The sequence below is a fragment of the Clupea harengus genome, chromosome 25 (genome assembly GCF_900700415.2).
Source record: "Clupea harengus chromosome 25, Ch_v2.0.2, whole genome shotgun sequence".
Classification (NCBI taxonomy): domain Eukaryota; kingdom Metazoa; phylum Chordata; class Actinopteri; order Clupeiformes; family Clupeidae; genus Clupea; species Clupea harengus.
Window position 1 is genome coordinate 11,833,451 of NC_045176.1, and position 14,348 is coordinate 11,847,798.

At 42.2% G+C, this 14,348-nt stretch overlaps 1 protein-coding gene across 1 annotated transcript in view; it reads left to right on the plus strand.

The window, feature by feature from the left end:
• The window catches only part of LOC105898447 (tensin-3), a 39,407-nt gene extending 27,605 nt beyond the window's left edge, over nucleotides 1–11,802 (plus strand). The window contains exons 16-27 of the mRNA XM_031563036.2: nucleotides 536–619; nucleotides 3,724–3,856; nucleotides 4,143–4,648; nucleotides 5,035–5,121; nucleotides 5,283–5,414; nucleotides 6,792–6,884; nucleotides 7,281–7,358; nucleotides 7,803–7,880; nucleotides 8,043–8,211; nucleotides 9,031–9,099; nucleotides 9,415–9,444; nucleotides 9,629–11,802. Coding sequence (XP_031418896.1) covers nucleotides 536–619; nucleotides 3,724–3,856; nucleotides 4,143–4,648; nucleotides 5,035–5,121; nucleotides 5,283–5,414; nucleotides 6,792–6,884; nucleotides 7,281–7,358; nucleotides 7,803–7,880; nucleotides 8,043–8,211; nucleotides 9,031–9,099; nucleotides 9,415–9,444; nucleotides 9,629–9,773 — 1,604 coding nt within the window. The 3' untranslated portion in view covers nucleotides 9,774–11,802. The remainder of the gene's footprint in view (nucleotides 1–535; nucleotides 620–3,723; nucleotides 3,857–4,142; nucleotides 4,649–5,034; nucleotides 5,122–5,282; nucleotides 5,415–6,791; nucleotides 6,885–7,280; nucleotides 7,359–7,802; nucleotides 7,881–8,042; nucleotides 8,212–9,030; nucleotides 9,100–9,414; nucleotides 9,445–9,628) is intronic.
• The last annotated feature ends 2,546 nt before the right edge of the window (nucleotides 11,803–14,348 follow it).

A 14,348-nucleotide genomic window follows, 5' to 3' on the forward strand; every position in this document is an offset into this window, starting at 1 on the left:
GGCGCTGGACCCGTGGGTGTGCCGCTGTGCTATGGCTCCCCCTACGCATTTGATCATTTTATATTATTTGACAGCTTTTCAATGCTGGCTCTGAGTCAGAGAAGACAAATGATATATCAGTCTTTCCCTGGCCATGTGTCTTAAACAAGCAGGGGGAAATCACTCAGCACACTGTTCTACCTCCCCAAGGTGCATACATGTGACATCATCGTGTGTACAGTTTTGGGGAAAGTCTTTAAAATGCAATAATACTGAACACTATACAATGATTGATATGAATGACATAACCGTTTTATAAGGCCCATCAAATATAATATACAACATTTTTTATTTAAAATGCACATTTTAAATACATGTATCAGAAATACTGTCCATCCCTGCTCATTTGTCAAATTCTGGTAACATATCAGGTCCACAGACACACAAACAGAGACACACACACACACACTGACATGCAGAATAACAAACTGTGACACGTATTGGTATGATAAACTCTAAACACTGACCGTGATATTCCCTCTTGTTCTTTTTCCAGTGAAAAACATAACTGACTTCCTGCATCACAGACAAACTCCATCTCCCAGCATGCAAATGTATGGAGCATACAGGACAGATCAAGGTAAACCCCTCTCTATTACTGCTGGTTCAGTTCAACTTAGTCCAGTTCAGACAGTGATGAAACTTTCATAAGAATATGTTACCAAATTTGACCAACTTTTGAACAGTTTTGAACAGTTGCTTCAGCTGTTTCCCTCATGGTAAGATAGTGCCCTCATTTTAAGACAGTGCCCTCCCTCGTTGTGAGATCTACAATTCTGATCCAGGTGCAAGATTAAAGGAAGCCTTTGCAACAGCACAGATCCTAAGAGGTGAATTTGAATGTAAAGTCTTTCTCTGTAGGTATGGCTGTAGTGGTTTTGTGTTTATGTAGGGGCCCATGGCATTGTTCATGCAGGGTTGTTCAGCGCAGGGAAGGAAGATAACAGGTGATCACAGCACCGTTTGTGCTCTAGTCATTAAATGTATCCGTGTTTTGCATGGAGTTTGGTTCCTTGCCCACAGACTGTGTGTGGAATGTGCCTGGAATGTGTCCCGTGTCCGTGTGTTTGGATGGTTCCGATTACACCCTGTTTTTGACCGGGCTTGTATGGTTTCCTTCGACTGAGAGCCTGGGTAATTGAGAGTTCTGTGATATTTCTGCTTTACTGACAGACCTTATGCCTTGGTCAAAAATCTGTTTTTCATTTCAATGGGCTCCGCAAGGTTGGCACTGAAATGAAATGACATGGACATCTGCCGTCCGCTGAAAATAATTCTGGAACTGTGCTGGACGTCTTCGAGTCAAAAGGCCCGTTTGCCTCCCACTTCACCACCCTTCTACACCACGGGCAGACTTCATGAAGCACTCAGTTGTGCGATGGCTTAGGAATCACCAGGACTGCCCTGAACCCACTGCCTGATACTACGCTCAGGTGCAGCATGGGGAAAACCAATGGTGATCAGTGATCCAGAGCTGTGTCTTACATTTATCCCCCACAAAAAAGAATGGCCAAGACCCAGAGGTTAAACTCCTGCTAACAGACGGTTTCTATTTGATGGACAGCAAATGTCTCATAAAAGCCTTTGTTCAATTTTAACCAAAATCTCCATTCATACGTCAATCTATATTTGCTCTAATTAAGTCCATTGACGCACATGAATCAGATGTATAATTGCATACACGTGTGTAATTGATGGGATAAGACCAAAAATAGCAGGCCTATTTATTCTGGTGCCACAAACAGGACTGAAAAGGAGGTAGGGAGTGAGATCAGTAGAGATATGCGCCCTATCTGATACACCTCCATCTGAAGGGCAAGAGAACAATTTGCTCTGTCCTGCTGCGGAGATAAGGCTGGTCCCCCCCGAAGACGAATGGACGCGTTTAAATGCCAGGGCTTTGTGAGGTGGAGGGTCGACATATGTGCTCCTTTGACCCCTGGCTAAAGCCACTGATTGGAGGAAACAGATTGTGGGGACATTTGAACAATGGCTGAGCGGTCAGTGAAAAGAAAGTACTAGAAAGACCTACGAACTATCACAACTGTTCAGATATGTAGGAGCCCCACTCCCCCACTCACATTCTTTTGTGTTTCTCTTTGGCTCTCCATTTACGGTGACCATTATGTGAAAAAAGACCCTGACCAACTGTTCAGTTTCTCTTTATTGGATTTAGGTTTTACAGGAATTCTGTTTACATTTGATATTTGTCTATTTCATAATACATGTAACTTTCCTAACTCTGACATTGAATCAGGATATCATCGCAATCTGTAAAGTGAATCTTATTACGGGCCTGGCATAAAGAACACATTTTATGGTTAAACTTTACACAAAGGTCTCTTTAATCTACATCAATTAAGTTTAGAATCACTGATAAAGCATTAATTATGGTACGTAGTATAAATGAAAGTTTGGTCATGATCAAGTTCATAGTTTACTATAGTTTACTATAGTTCATAGTTGGTCAAGTTCATAGTTTTCATATTAGGTATGGCATTTACTATTACTAGTTATGGGACCTCAGAGCATCCCTAGTTTTGTGTACACCCTCAAAGAAAATGAGTGTTTTGTCGCTGTTGAGTGACAGTGTCCTATTTGCAATGACACTTCCTGACGTGACCCATATTCTAGTGTTTGTCCGTGCCTGACCCTTTGGTCTGTTGTCATGGTGCTCTGTTGTCACGGTAGCCGTGAGAGTAACGGGACTCTCAGGCACTGCGATGGAAACACAGAGGCTCTATTGAAACGTTTCTGGGACAACGGGCGCAGGCGAAGGGCGCCACTTTTCCGCTCTCGAGCTGGAGGTTGAGTTCGAGTGGCCTGGAAGGGAAGCAAATACAGATAGAGAGATGTGAGAGGCCCTGTACCTCAACTCAACTCTCTCAGCGCACACACACATATTCACAAACGCATTTACACACATGCATACACACACACACACAGACACTTTCACAAACGCATGACCACACATGCACAAATACACACACACACACACACACACACACACACACACACACACACACACACAAGTCAGGCAAGCACCACATCTCCATGGTGAATCTGGGGAGAGGTTGAATGAGTGCCTGTCATTTGCTAGACTGCATTACCTATGGGAAATTCCAGCGTGAGATTGATGAAAATAAAAGCTTTTTCTTAATTAGCCTGGGCCCGCTTTCATTTCATTAATGTTCTGTGTGCGCCCAAGCTAATTTGCCCAAGGCCCGGGACTGGAGAGAGCAGCTGAAGCTAGGCAGGGCTGCTGAGGACTCTGTTAAGTCAGCAACCCTGGGCGCGCTGGGAGCGGAGGCGTCCTGATGGGACTTGCTCCCCAGACGTCAGCAGATGTGCCTCTCCGAGCCATCTGAATGGCTGTCGGCTTGCTAATTGTGCTCAGCTCAAGAGCTTGTTGTGCTGTTAATAATCTCTGTGGTTTTTTTTTTCTTGCAAGGTGTGTGTTTTGAGCTTTTAAAGGATAAGCCAAGAAACAAAAGGCTGATCCCCAAAGATAGATTGAAAGATAGATACACGGGGCAGTGGGAGTGGGCAGGTTGACCGGCAATAGAGAGACATCTAAGACGTCTACGAATGTAATTTCTGCTCCTGACCACAGCCGTGGTTCTGAGGCTGAGGAGATATGTATACAGGAGATATGGCCTCATGTACATGTTTGATTGTCCTCAGACTCCAGGGTTTACACCGAGATCATGACTCACGCAACAGAGGCTGGCCTGCCAGACCACTCCCCTGCCTATCACCGCACTTTCGGATCTACACACTCCGCATCCATTGGTGGAACACTGACTCGAACAGACAGGTGTGTGTGTGTGTGTGTGTGTGTGTTTGTTATGCTTTAAACTCATTATCATGAATGTAAACATATAAGGAGGATTTGTGTAGAGAGCAATTGATTCTGACACAGATATGATGTACATCTTGGCCATATGCAAAATCTATATTTCATTTCAAGTTAATTGAAATTGAAATTGATTTCTATTGTGCCATTAACAATAGTCCCAAAGTGGTTTTCAGAGCCCAAGGTGTATATCTGCGCTGTTTGAGAGTTTTGGACTGCTCCCTGACCCTCTGGTTCTTTTCTCCAGCCCGGTCCAGTCCCCCTGGCAAGAGAGCCCGCTGCTGTGCCGACAGGCCTCTCTGCCCCCTCAGCGCTCCGGCACCCCGGACTACAGCCACCACTCCCCGCCGGGCCACCATCCTCACCCCGCGCCCAACGCCCACAGCTCCCCCCGGGGCAGCCAGCGCAGCCGGGCTGCCCGTTACGCCGCCGGTCGCAGCCCTGCGCGCAGCTTCGACGAGCACGACGGCCTGGGCACAGACTTCAGCACCGCAGGCCTCCTGGTGGATGCGGAGGTCCTGAGCGCACAGCTGCACCAGCAGGCCCCCCAGCAGCATCAGCAGCTCCACCTGCCTCCCCTGCTGCCCGAGAAAAGGATGGCCTCGGACGGGGAGCACTCCAGGGGCTCGGCCTCGCCAGCTCTCAGTGGATTCTCCAGCCCCCACAGCGGCAGCTCCCTCAGCATCCCCTTCCCCAATGTGCTACCGGAGATGCAGGCCCGGGGCACACCAGGCACGTCCTCTCCGTTACCTGGTAAACACCCCACGCTTAAACTGTCATTTATCATTTTGTTTGAGTTTAATTTCGATTTTATCCAACATGATTTGCATAGGAGGTGGATTGTAAGCAAATACATGATCAGGGAATACAGACTGAGGGAAAAGTAAATAGAAAATGATGCTATGTTTCGTTTTCATAGCCCTTAACTCAACCGAGAGAGAGAGTGTGATGAGCTCTAGTTTTCCCTCAGCACCAGAGAGCAGCTTGCTGGAACCTGTTGTGCTGTCATGCAGTATAGGACCCATTTCTGGGAGCAGTTTGTAGATCCACATGTGAATGAAATTTGGATTAACTGAAAGTGCACTGCTGCATAAAGTTGTGCAAGTTGTGGTGATGGAAAAACTTTTGACTGTTTTCAGATGTGCTGGCTAGCAAACAGGTGACTGTGAAGTTCGTTCAGGATACATCCAAGTTTTGGTATAAGCCTGACATTGCACGGGACCAAGGTAAGAAACTGTATTTTGACTTTGCTGCGACCTTCTGTGTTGCAGCGTATGCATGAAAGCCAGCTACAGTTGAAAGTAATTGCTTTATACAACCAATGAACCAGGGACATTTGAACTCATTTCATGGTTGAACTGATGCTTATCTTCTCCCCAATGTCCAGCCATTGCCGTCCTGAAGGACAAAGAGCCAGGCTCTTTCATCGTGCGAGACAGCCACTCCTTCAGAGGAGCGTACGGATTGGCCATGAAGGTGGCCACGCCTCCTCCCTCAGTCCTGCAGCAGAGTAAGAAAGGTAGGCATTGGTGGAAGATGAGTCAGGGGAGGGGCCGAGAAGAGGGTCACTCTACCTGCATACAGTGTGTGACATTTTCCAGAACTTTCTCTACACAATGTCACGGGCCAGGCAGAGGCATCAGCAAGGGAGCACACTTACAGTATCGGGGAATTGTTCAAGTGGCATGAAAGCCTACTAATGTTACATGGAACCCTCTCATGAACCCACGGCCAAAAGTGGAATGCGATAGGTGAACCCACACCGCACCCACCCACCCACTCAACCTACCCCATCTTCACCTCCACCCCCCTCTCCCAGTCCCCCTTTGTTTCCAGGCCGAGGGCAGATACGGTACGCTTCCTGCGGCCAGACTTTGCAAGTCTTTGTGGGTTTTACAATGCAGTTCGCCTAGCTTCAATCACACTGCCTGAGTCAGTCAGATAACATTACATCTTTGCAAGATGGTGACGGCGCACTCACAAAAAGGGGTCTTGAAATGATTTACTGCAACATATGGGAGAATGAATTCAATTAGGTTTTAAGCTTATAAATCTGAAGTTGTTGAAGTTCAACCTTGTCAGTGAAGCTCTCTCCATTTATGTCATATAGTATAACATTACCAAACTTTTGTGAGAGGTAAACTACAGGCCTATCATAATATTCTGAATTGAATTCGATTTTCCTGAGTACCCTCATATTTATACAACAAAAAAAACTTACTTTATATAAAACGAATGTTATCACAGATAACATTTACGATTTTATTTAATCATTCATTTAAAAAAAAAAAATTAACAAATGGATTAGAGTTAGCCAACATTGTCCCGGGATCTGAAATCCAGCCTGTTAAAGTGATGACATGAGATCAGCTTCCTATCTCTCAGCCCTGTCTGTTCCCGAGAGGGGCAAGGAGGCAGCAGTGTATGCCCAGTGTGTGTCACTGCCCACAATGACCAGTGCAGGCCTCACGGGTCCTTTGTTTGGACTAGGCCTTCAAGCAGCAACAGGGTCCATCTGCTGTGTCTGCATGCCCCAGACATGGCTCACGCCTTACACACCTGAATCCCTATCGCTAGGCTTTTGTCTATCTGTGTGTGTGTGTTCTTTTTTGAGAAGATTCCAAGACAATCTGCCCTTCAGAAGACCTCTTGTCAAATAACAATACCACACATTGGTTTGCTTTAGAATTTTTATAATGTTGTGTTTTAGGTGTTTTGTGATTTTTAGATTCCTTCATGTGTATAGTTCAGATATATATTAAAAAAAAATCACAATGCTAGGATGACAACAGACTGAGTGGTTGAGGCACCTTGACATTGTTGAGAGGAAAAATACAGAGAACTTTCCCGCTCTCTGCCCTCCCTCCCCCACACTCCTGTCTCTCTCGGCTCTCAGGAGATCTGTCCAATGAGCTGGTTCGTCACTTCCTCATTGAGTGCACACAGAAAGGCGTGCGGCTGAAGGGCTGTCCCAATGAGCCCTACTTTGGTAAGTTCTCCACCTGATATTTACCCAACCTCCTCTCCTTGGCCTACACTAGTTCTTGATATGAGTCTAGTAGACAACCAAAGCCACTGTTTGGCTGCATCTACTGTCATAGAACATGTTTTCTGAGGTCTCTGTGGTGTCTTTTGGTATTGGTGAAGAGAGCCCCCTTCTGGTTCAGGGAAATCACTGTTGTACACAGATTAGCTGTTTGTAAGGTTTCCATTGAGTGCAATGAACTGATTTGCTATACAGGGAAACATATATGTTTTTTTTTTTGTAATGGCATACTCTGATCCAGGATCAGAGGTTTTCTTGATGTGGATTGAAGCAGATGGGGAACAAATTTTTTTTGGGAATGTGTAAGTAAACCTGGCGTGTGAAATATGTGTCTCGCAGGCAGCCTGACCGCCCTGGTGTGCCAGCACTCCATCATGCCCCTGGCACTGCCCTGCAAGCTCATCATCCCTGACAGAGGTGAGAGGTCAACTCCCATTACCACTGCCCGATGGCAGACTTGCCTGATTGTGGGGACACAAATGAACAGACGAGCCCCCAGAGGAATACTGGTGCACTCAATCAAGAGCACACATGAGAGCCATGGGCCTGCAGTGAAAGCAGGGTTTCCTAAAAGTTTAGTGTATGAATTATGCAGGTTTAAAATGTTTAATTTGTCTTAAGTGACTGTTTGAAATGAAGTAAATAAATGTTTCAATGAATTATTTCAAGTGCATTTGACAAATGTCAAAGAACAAATCACTATAGATACACTTGGTGAAACAAGTATCCCTTGAAGAAAGAGTGAGAGCAGAAAACTGAAAACAATATCTCAAAATGTGTAATGAAAACCAGCAACACATCCATTAAGCATATTCATCTCTGTCTAATGTGACTCATGCTCCCTCTGGTCACTCCATGCAGATCCCCTGGAGGACGTAGTGGAGACCACCACCCAGTCTATCACCAACTCTGCCACAGAGCTCCTCAAACAAGGAGCAGGTAAGCCTCGTGCCATCCCTAATTAGAATCATACATTCCTCTTTTCTAGACTGTTTTCTGGGTCAGTGATAAGCCCGTGAAAAGAAATAAGTCTCCGTTTTCCAAGCAATCATATCTATTATGTTCTTAGTAATCAGTTCTGTTTGTTCTCTGGTTCCCTAGCATGTAATGTGTGGTTCCTGGGTTCCGTGGAGATGGAGTCTTTGACTGGTTACCAGGCGGTTCAGAAAGCCACGAGTGAAGTGTTTAATATGGACCCTTTGCCAACCTCCACTGTGGTCCACTTCAAAGTGTCGTCTCAGGGCATCACGCTCACCGACAATCAGAGGAAGTGAGTGAAACAAAACATTGCATGCATTGACACGTGTACACACACACACACACACACACACACACACACACACACACACACACACACACACACACACACACACACACACACACACACACACACACACACACACACACACACACACAGGCTGACCGGATAATTCCTCCAGAAGATTGACAGAAGAGGAATATTCTCGCATGATAACATTCCAAAGCACACTGCTGAAATCAAAAGAAGAAAAAGTGTAAACTATGACCTGGCCAAGTGTGTAGCCTGACTTGAATCCAATCCAAACACCTTTGGGGTATTTTAAGGAGAAAGGTAGAGCAACACAACCCCTCAAGGAAAGAGCAGATGACAAATAATTGTCTCTGAAGAATGGCATCACTGATATCCTCTATGCCGAGGAGAATTGGGTCTGTCTTCAGATATAAAGGTGGACATACGAAGAATTGAAAAAATAGAATCTCAGTAATGAAAGTTGCACTGACTTTTGTTGCATTGAGTTCTTATTGTGGGGCCTGTATTTTTAATATTGTAAATCTAAACTGATAGTTTTTAATTTTACATAAGAGCGAATACCCTACTGTTCAACTTGCAATTACTGTAAGATGATACAAATCTGAATGATGGAATACTGATCATGTGATACTGCACAGAGGTGCTCTCACTTCGGTCGTATACTGTATATAGGGACCTAGTGTATATGTGGTGCCAAGTAAATCTTATCGACTCCATATTCTGTACTACGTACGTATATACTATAAAACTATATATTTAACTATAAATGTATTTATCTTCTGTCTCGTCTATTTTCAGATTGTTCTTTAGGAGACACTACACCGTGAACACAGTCATATTCTGTGCTCTGGACCCCCAGGACAGAAAGTGAGTGACTCTTCTCTCATGCTGTCAGAAACAAATGACCTCGTTAGGAGAAGAGGAAAAAACTATTTTGCTGCATGTTGACATGAAATATTTGGGATGGTTGTTTTTAAGTAATCAATTTATGCTGAATTACTGTCCATGGTTCTCTTCGATCTGTTGTCATGTGGCTGTGGCTTAAATCATAATTATCAGCTTTGTCACCAAAAGAACAGTGGGGAAAAATAAACTGCAGTGGTGTGTGAGTGTGAGAGATCCACAGCACAATGTTGGGCTGAATGACTGCATAAGCTGATCTATTCTGCTCTTCCTTATCAGGTGGAGAAGAGATGGCTCCGCTACAGCTAGGTGAGTTCTCCATACATGATTCGATATTTCATATCACATGTTATGATCATAATGATTACCACATACATTACAAATCACATGCCACTGATCAACAGGAGTACATATAATATATAGTGATATGACAATTACACGTCTGAGTTTGTTTTAAGCTTCGTACTGACCACCACCTCTACCTGTGCTATAGGATCTTTGGCTTTGTGGCGAGAAAGACCGGCACAGGACAGGACAATGTGTGCCATCTGTTTGCCGAACACGACCCGGAGCAACCAGCTAGTGCCATCGTCAACTTCGTGTCCAAGGTGATGATTGGCTCCCAGAAGAACAACTAATGTGGACTGTCTGAGTGCATATGATAGTTACTAGGCCTGAAAGTGGTCTTTGATGCTTTCCCCTGAAATCATGGCCAATGGTCATGCATTGCCACTGAACATCTTGGAAGAGTGGGGGCAGTTGCCATAGCGATACAGTATGGGAAAGCTGTTTGTTTTGTAAACAAGATTTTGATCTTGACAAAACCAGCACTAGCTGTACTTTAAAATTAGGGACCCACAATCATGTATGTATATTTATGTATTAGTATGTTAAGAAATACATATTTATTTCCTCTCATCATTTCCAAACCATTTCCAAGTGTATTTTTTTCTTTAAGTCTGAAACTGTATGTACATGTGAATCAACTCTGACTATTTGAAGCTGATTCAGGTAGCCTCCAGAAAGCATAATGACACATTATCAAAAATGTGAAAAACCATCAAGTCAGGAGTATAAAGGAGTCAGTGAACTTTGCAGCTGAGATGAAAATGTGCTGCTTTGGTGAAAGTGTATGAAGTAGCCTACTATTTGGAGGTACAAGACAAATTTGACTGGTTTTGTTGTGTATGGGTTCTTATCTTTGGTTACCCGTGAGGCATCACTGATCAAATCTGTGGTCAACCAAAGTCGTTTCAAAGTTAATATTGTTCCAAAACCTGGTCCAGTTTATAGAGCAAGTATACGCTAATTTCCAGCTGAAGCAAAGCTAGATAACCTCCCCTTAAAGGTGAAGTGTGTAGTTTTTAGTGGCATCTAGTGGTGAGGTATCTTGAGCCAGTGTTTTGGTTTGTCCATTCTGGGCTACTGTAGAAACATGGCGGCGCAACATGGTGGACTCCGTGGAAGAGGACCCGCTCCCTATGTAGAAAGGGCTCATTCTAAGCTAACGAAACACACAAGTGATTAGTGGTTACAGGTAATTATACACTAATGAAAACATAATTATGATTACTGTATTCCATCTCTACTAACAGATGCCACTAAAAACTATACACTGTACCTTTAATCTATGCAAATGTTTGTTGTATGTAAATACATTGAAACTGAGCTAAAACTGACTAAATATATATGCACATCTCTTTTATGACTTAACTCTGTGTATTTGGCCCAAGTATTTCTTTTTTCCTGATGTGGAGATTTTGAGATGTGTTACAGGACATGGATATCATAGCAATTTAACAACACAGGTCTATTTTTGTATGTCAGCCCTGATATATTGGTATTTATGATTAGATGAAATTATATTGTCCGTGAATACACTTACATTTTTTAATATGTTCAAACTATAATGCTCTATTGTGTGCTATTAGTCACAGAATTAAGAATTCAAAGTTAACATTTGAAGATTTAATTTTGACATTGGCAAGTATATGTAATGGAGTTCATTACCTCTAAGCATTTTATGTAATAATTTGCAAAAGCAATATTAACTCTTGTATTATTTTAAAAACATACCCAACAAGAGGTTGTGTTGTGAGTTATGATGAAAATACTAGTATAATAGAGTAAGCATCATTTGCATCAGTTTAGCTTTATGTTTAGAATTATGTAGTGGTGTTATACAGCATGGTGATCAAAACAGTCTTATTCTAAAACGCTAGCAACATACATGTATCATGTATACTGATATACAGCTAGAGTATTCCAAGCTGGTTATGGTATTCGTCATTATTCAGTGCTGTTTCACTGAAGCATATGGCTGTAAAGAAAATGAGCTAGACAGATATTTGAGGACACTTGGATGCTGAGCTTTTAGCAACTTGGTCTCAAATAATGTTTCTTTGTTAAAAAATAAATAATCTTATGCCTTGTGGGACCATAGAGAAGTATGGCGTTGACTAAGAATGCGTATATTCATGGAATCTGTTATTTGTCAGGATACTTCTTTATTTTCTGAACTCAGATCAGTTGCCAGGAAATGGAATGACACTGTATTGTATTTTCTATGTATGTTTCTTGGCCTTAATGAACTATGGCCAACCACTCGATATAAATGTGGCATTATAAGATATGGATGTAAATAAATAAAAAGGGATGTCATAAGCATTACCTTTTCATGTTGTGTGGTCTTTATACAACTTGTTATGGTATGAGATTTCCCTGCTAAGCTTAGTGAGTACGGTATTTGTCTAATCTTATCTGCAACCATTAATATTTGTTTTTAAACAAATCAATGGAGAATTTAAAAGGGTTAAATTGGCAACAAGTTTTGTTTCAGTATGGAGAACCTTATCGTTCATCATATGTATGTTACCTCAGAGAGATGTATCTGAAGGATAACATTTATGAAAAAATACATGTTCAGACCGTATCGACAAGTTCATTTGGAAGTGTCCATTGCCAGGCCTGTGTTATTATTCATACTTTAAAAATAACCATGAGATCAAAGTTATTTTGCCTGGAAAAAAGAAAGCACTCAGAAACCAGATGCGTTGGATATCAAATGGGTTTAAAATGAAAGGGTGAAAGAGAGAAGATGTTAAATGGGTGAAGACTTTTGATAATTATAACCAGTTACAGTAAAATCAGTCTACGTATATGCTGCACTGTAAAGGGGGAAATGACAGCTTAGTTTAAGATGGTGGTTAGGGATTAATTAAAGCCTACTGAGCACAGCCATTTTTACCCTGAAAACTACCAAGATGTAGGCTTTTCAAAGAAATATTTCCAGAAATATGTTTTTCTCATGATAGTTCATTTGGGAGAGGTAAGAACTGTGCATTTTCACATTAAATATTCTAACAGTGTTGGAATCTAATTTCATGGGCATATGTTTTGGCTCATTTAAAATGTCAGGCTCTTTTAACATCATAACTTGCCATAGAAAGAGTATTATTGTTTTGATGTGAATATTTAGGATATCTTTTTAATACTGTTCAGGTTCATTGTTTTAGCACCAAATACTACATAAGGTTATCCTGATACGTCTGAGACTTAAGGTTAAGGTAAACCTGAGCTGATATAGGCCTATGATTTGGCATACACAAACGTATACAAATAATAACTCCACATGTATGTTACTGCAATGGATAGATGGTTTTGGTTTTACGAGTGGAGTTCTGGTGTTGTCAATCCCACCAGCAGGTGGCAGTAGTTGCACATGGAGCAGTGAGAGAAATCTGTAAAGACACGGACTTCTGTCTGAACTTTCACCACTGGTCTACTCTTTAAAGAAGACCTATCATGCTAATGTTCAATGTTCATAATTACATTTTTGGGGCTACTATATAGATTTACATGCTTCAATGTCCCAAAAACCTTTTTCTCATACTGGGCATCTCTGTTCACCCTCTGTCTATAACGTTCTGTTAGAGCACCTTATGCCCCCCTCCCGATGAGCCCAACGTGTTCTGATTGGTCAGCTAGGCGGGCAATAAGGATTGTGTTATAAGATTCCATCATCTTGTAGCAAAGGCAAACAGCTGGAATTCCATCGAGGCATTTCAGGCAACAGAGAAAATTGCTTTCTGTGGTTTCTGTTATTCTCTCTGGCGTTTACTTTGGGCTTTGTAACTTTGCAGACCATTTACATGCACACAAAAAAGCTATATAACACCCTAAGGAAAGGGGAAAATCAGAAAAGCATAATAAGTCCTCTTTAAGCATGAAGCTCTCTCTGTCAGTGCTCTTCACATAGTTGTGTCACAACCAAAAAGTTCAATTGTACAGTGCCGATCATGGTTAACAGGCGCACGTAGACATACTCGCATACATACATATATACCAGTGTGTCCGATAGCTGGTAATAACCAGGTTTTGCCTGGTAAAATTCTTTAAAAAACGGTAATTTTAAAAGTAATCAGCGTGTCTGGTAATAATGCGCATACAACACATAAAATACATCATTAAACAAGATATTTGAGCAAATAAATCAGTAATGGAAGTATATCTTGTTGTATATCTCATTGATTAAAACAAGTTGTTAAATTCAACTGCTTCCTACTCTAATCAGACAGCGTAGGGTGAGGAAATGGATTTGATCCAATTTCCATTTTATTCAGTCTGGGCTCTGCCTTCCAAAGCTTCCACTCAGTCCTCAGTGGCGATTCATAGGAAATCTATTTTTGATTGTCGGACACATCATGGTGACTAGTCTGTGGAGTTCTATGTCCACGATGAGTGGATCATTTGTGTAAAATCTTGTAATATTACTCTACCTTGTCAGTCAACATGCTTCTTTGGCTTGTGGTGTTGTCTTTGCCGGTTCAATAACCTTCAGCTTGTCAACAACCCTGTAACCCTGTCCAGTAGGGGGTCTCAAAGCATGATTTGTCTTTACGACAGTGGTGTAAGAGTGAACTTCTCTCCGCAACTTAAGGGGGAGCTCAGTCGCAAAAAAATACACATTCTTGCATAATGGGGCTTCAAATTTTAACTCGTTCACGTTTATTGTTTCTATGGCTCTATGGTTTCAATGGTTTGACAGATTTTGATTGCATAATATTGAAATTATGCAGTGTCAAGCATGATCATGCTGCCAAGTTGCAATGGCAGTTTACATTATGTCAGACGGGTAGAGTTTGGATCTGTTGATGATGAAGTTATTTTGAACCCGACATCAAGATGATCACAATCCATCCAGATTACCCTGG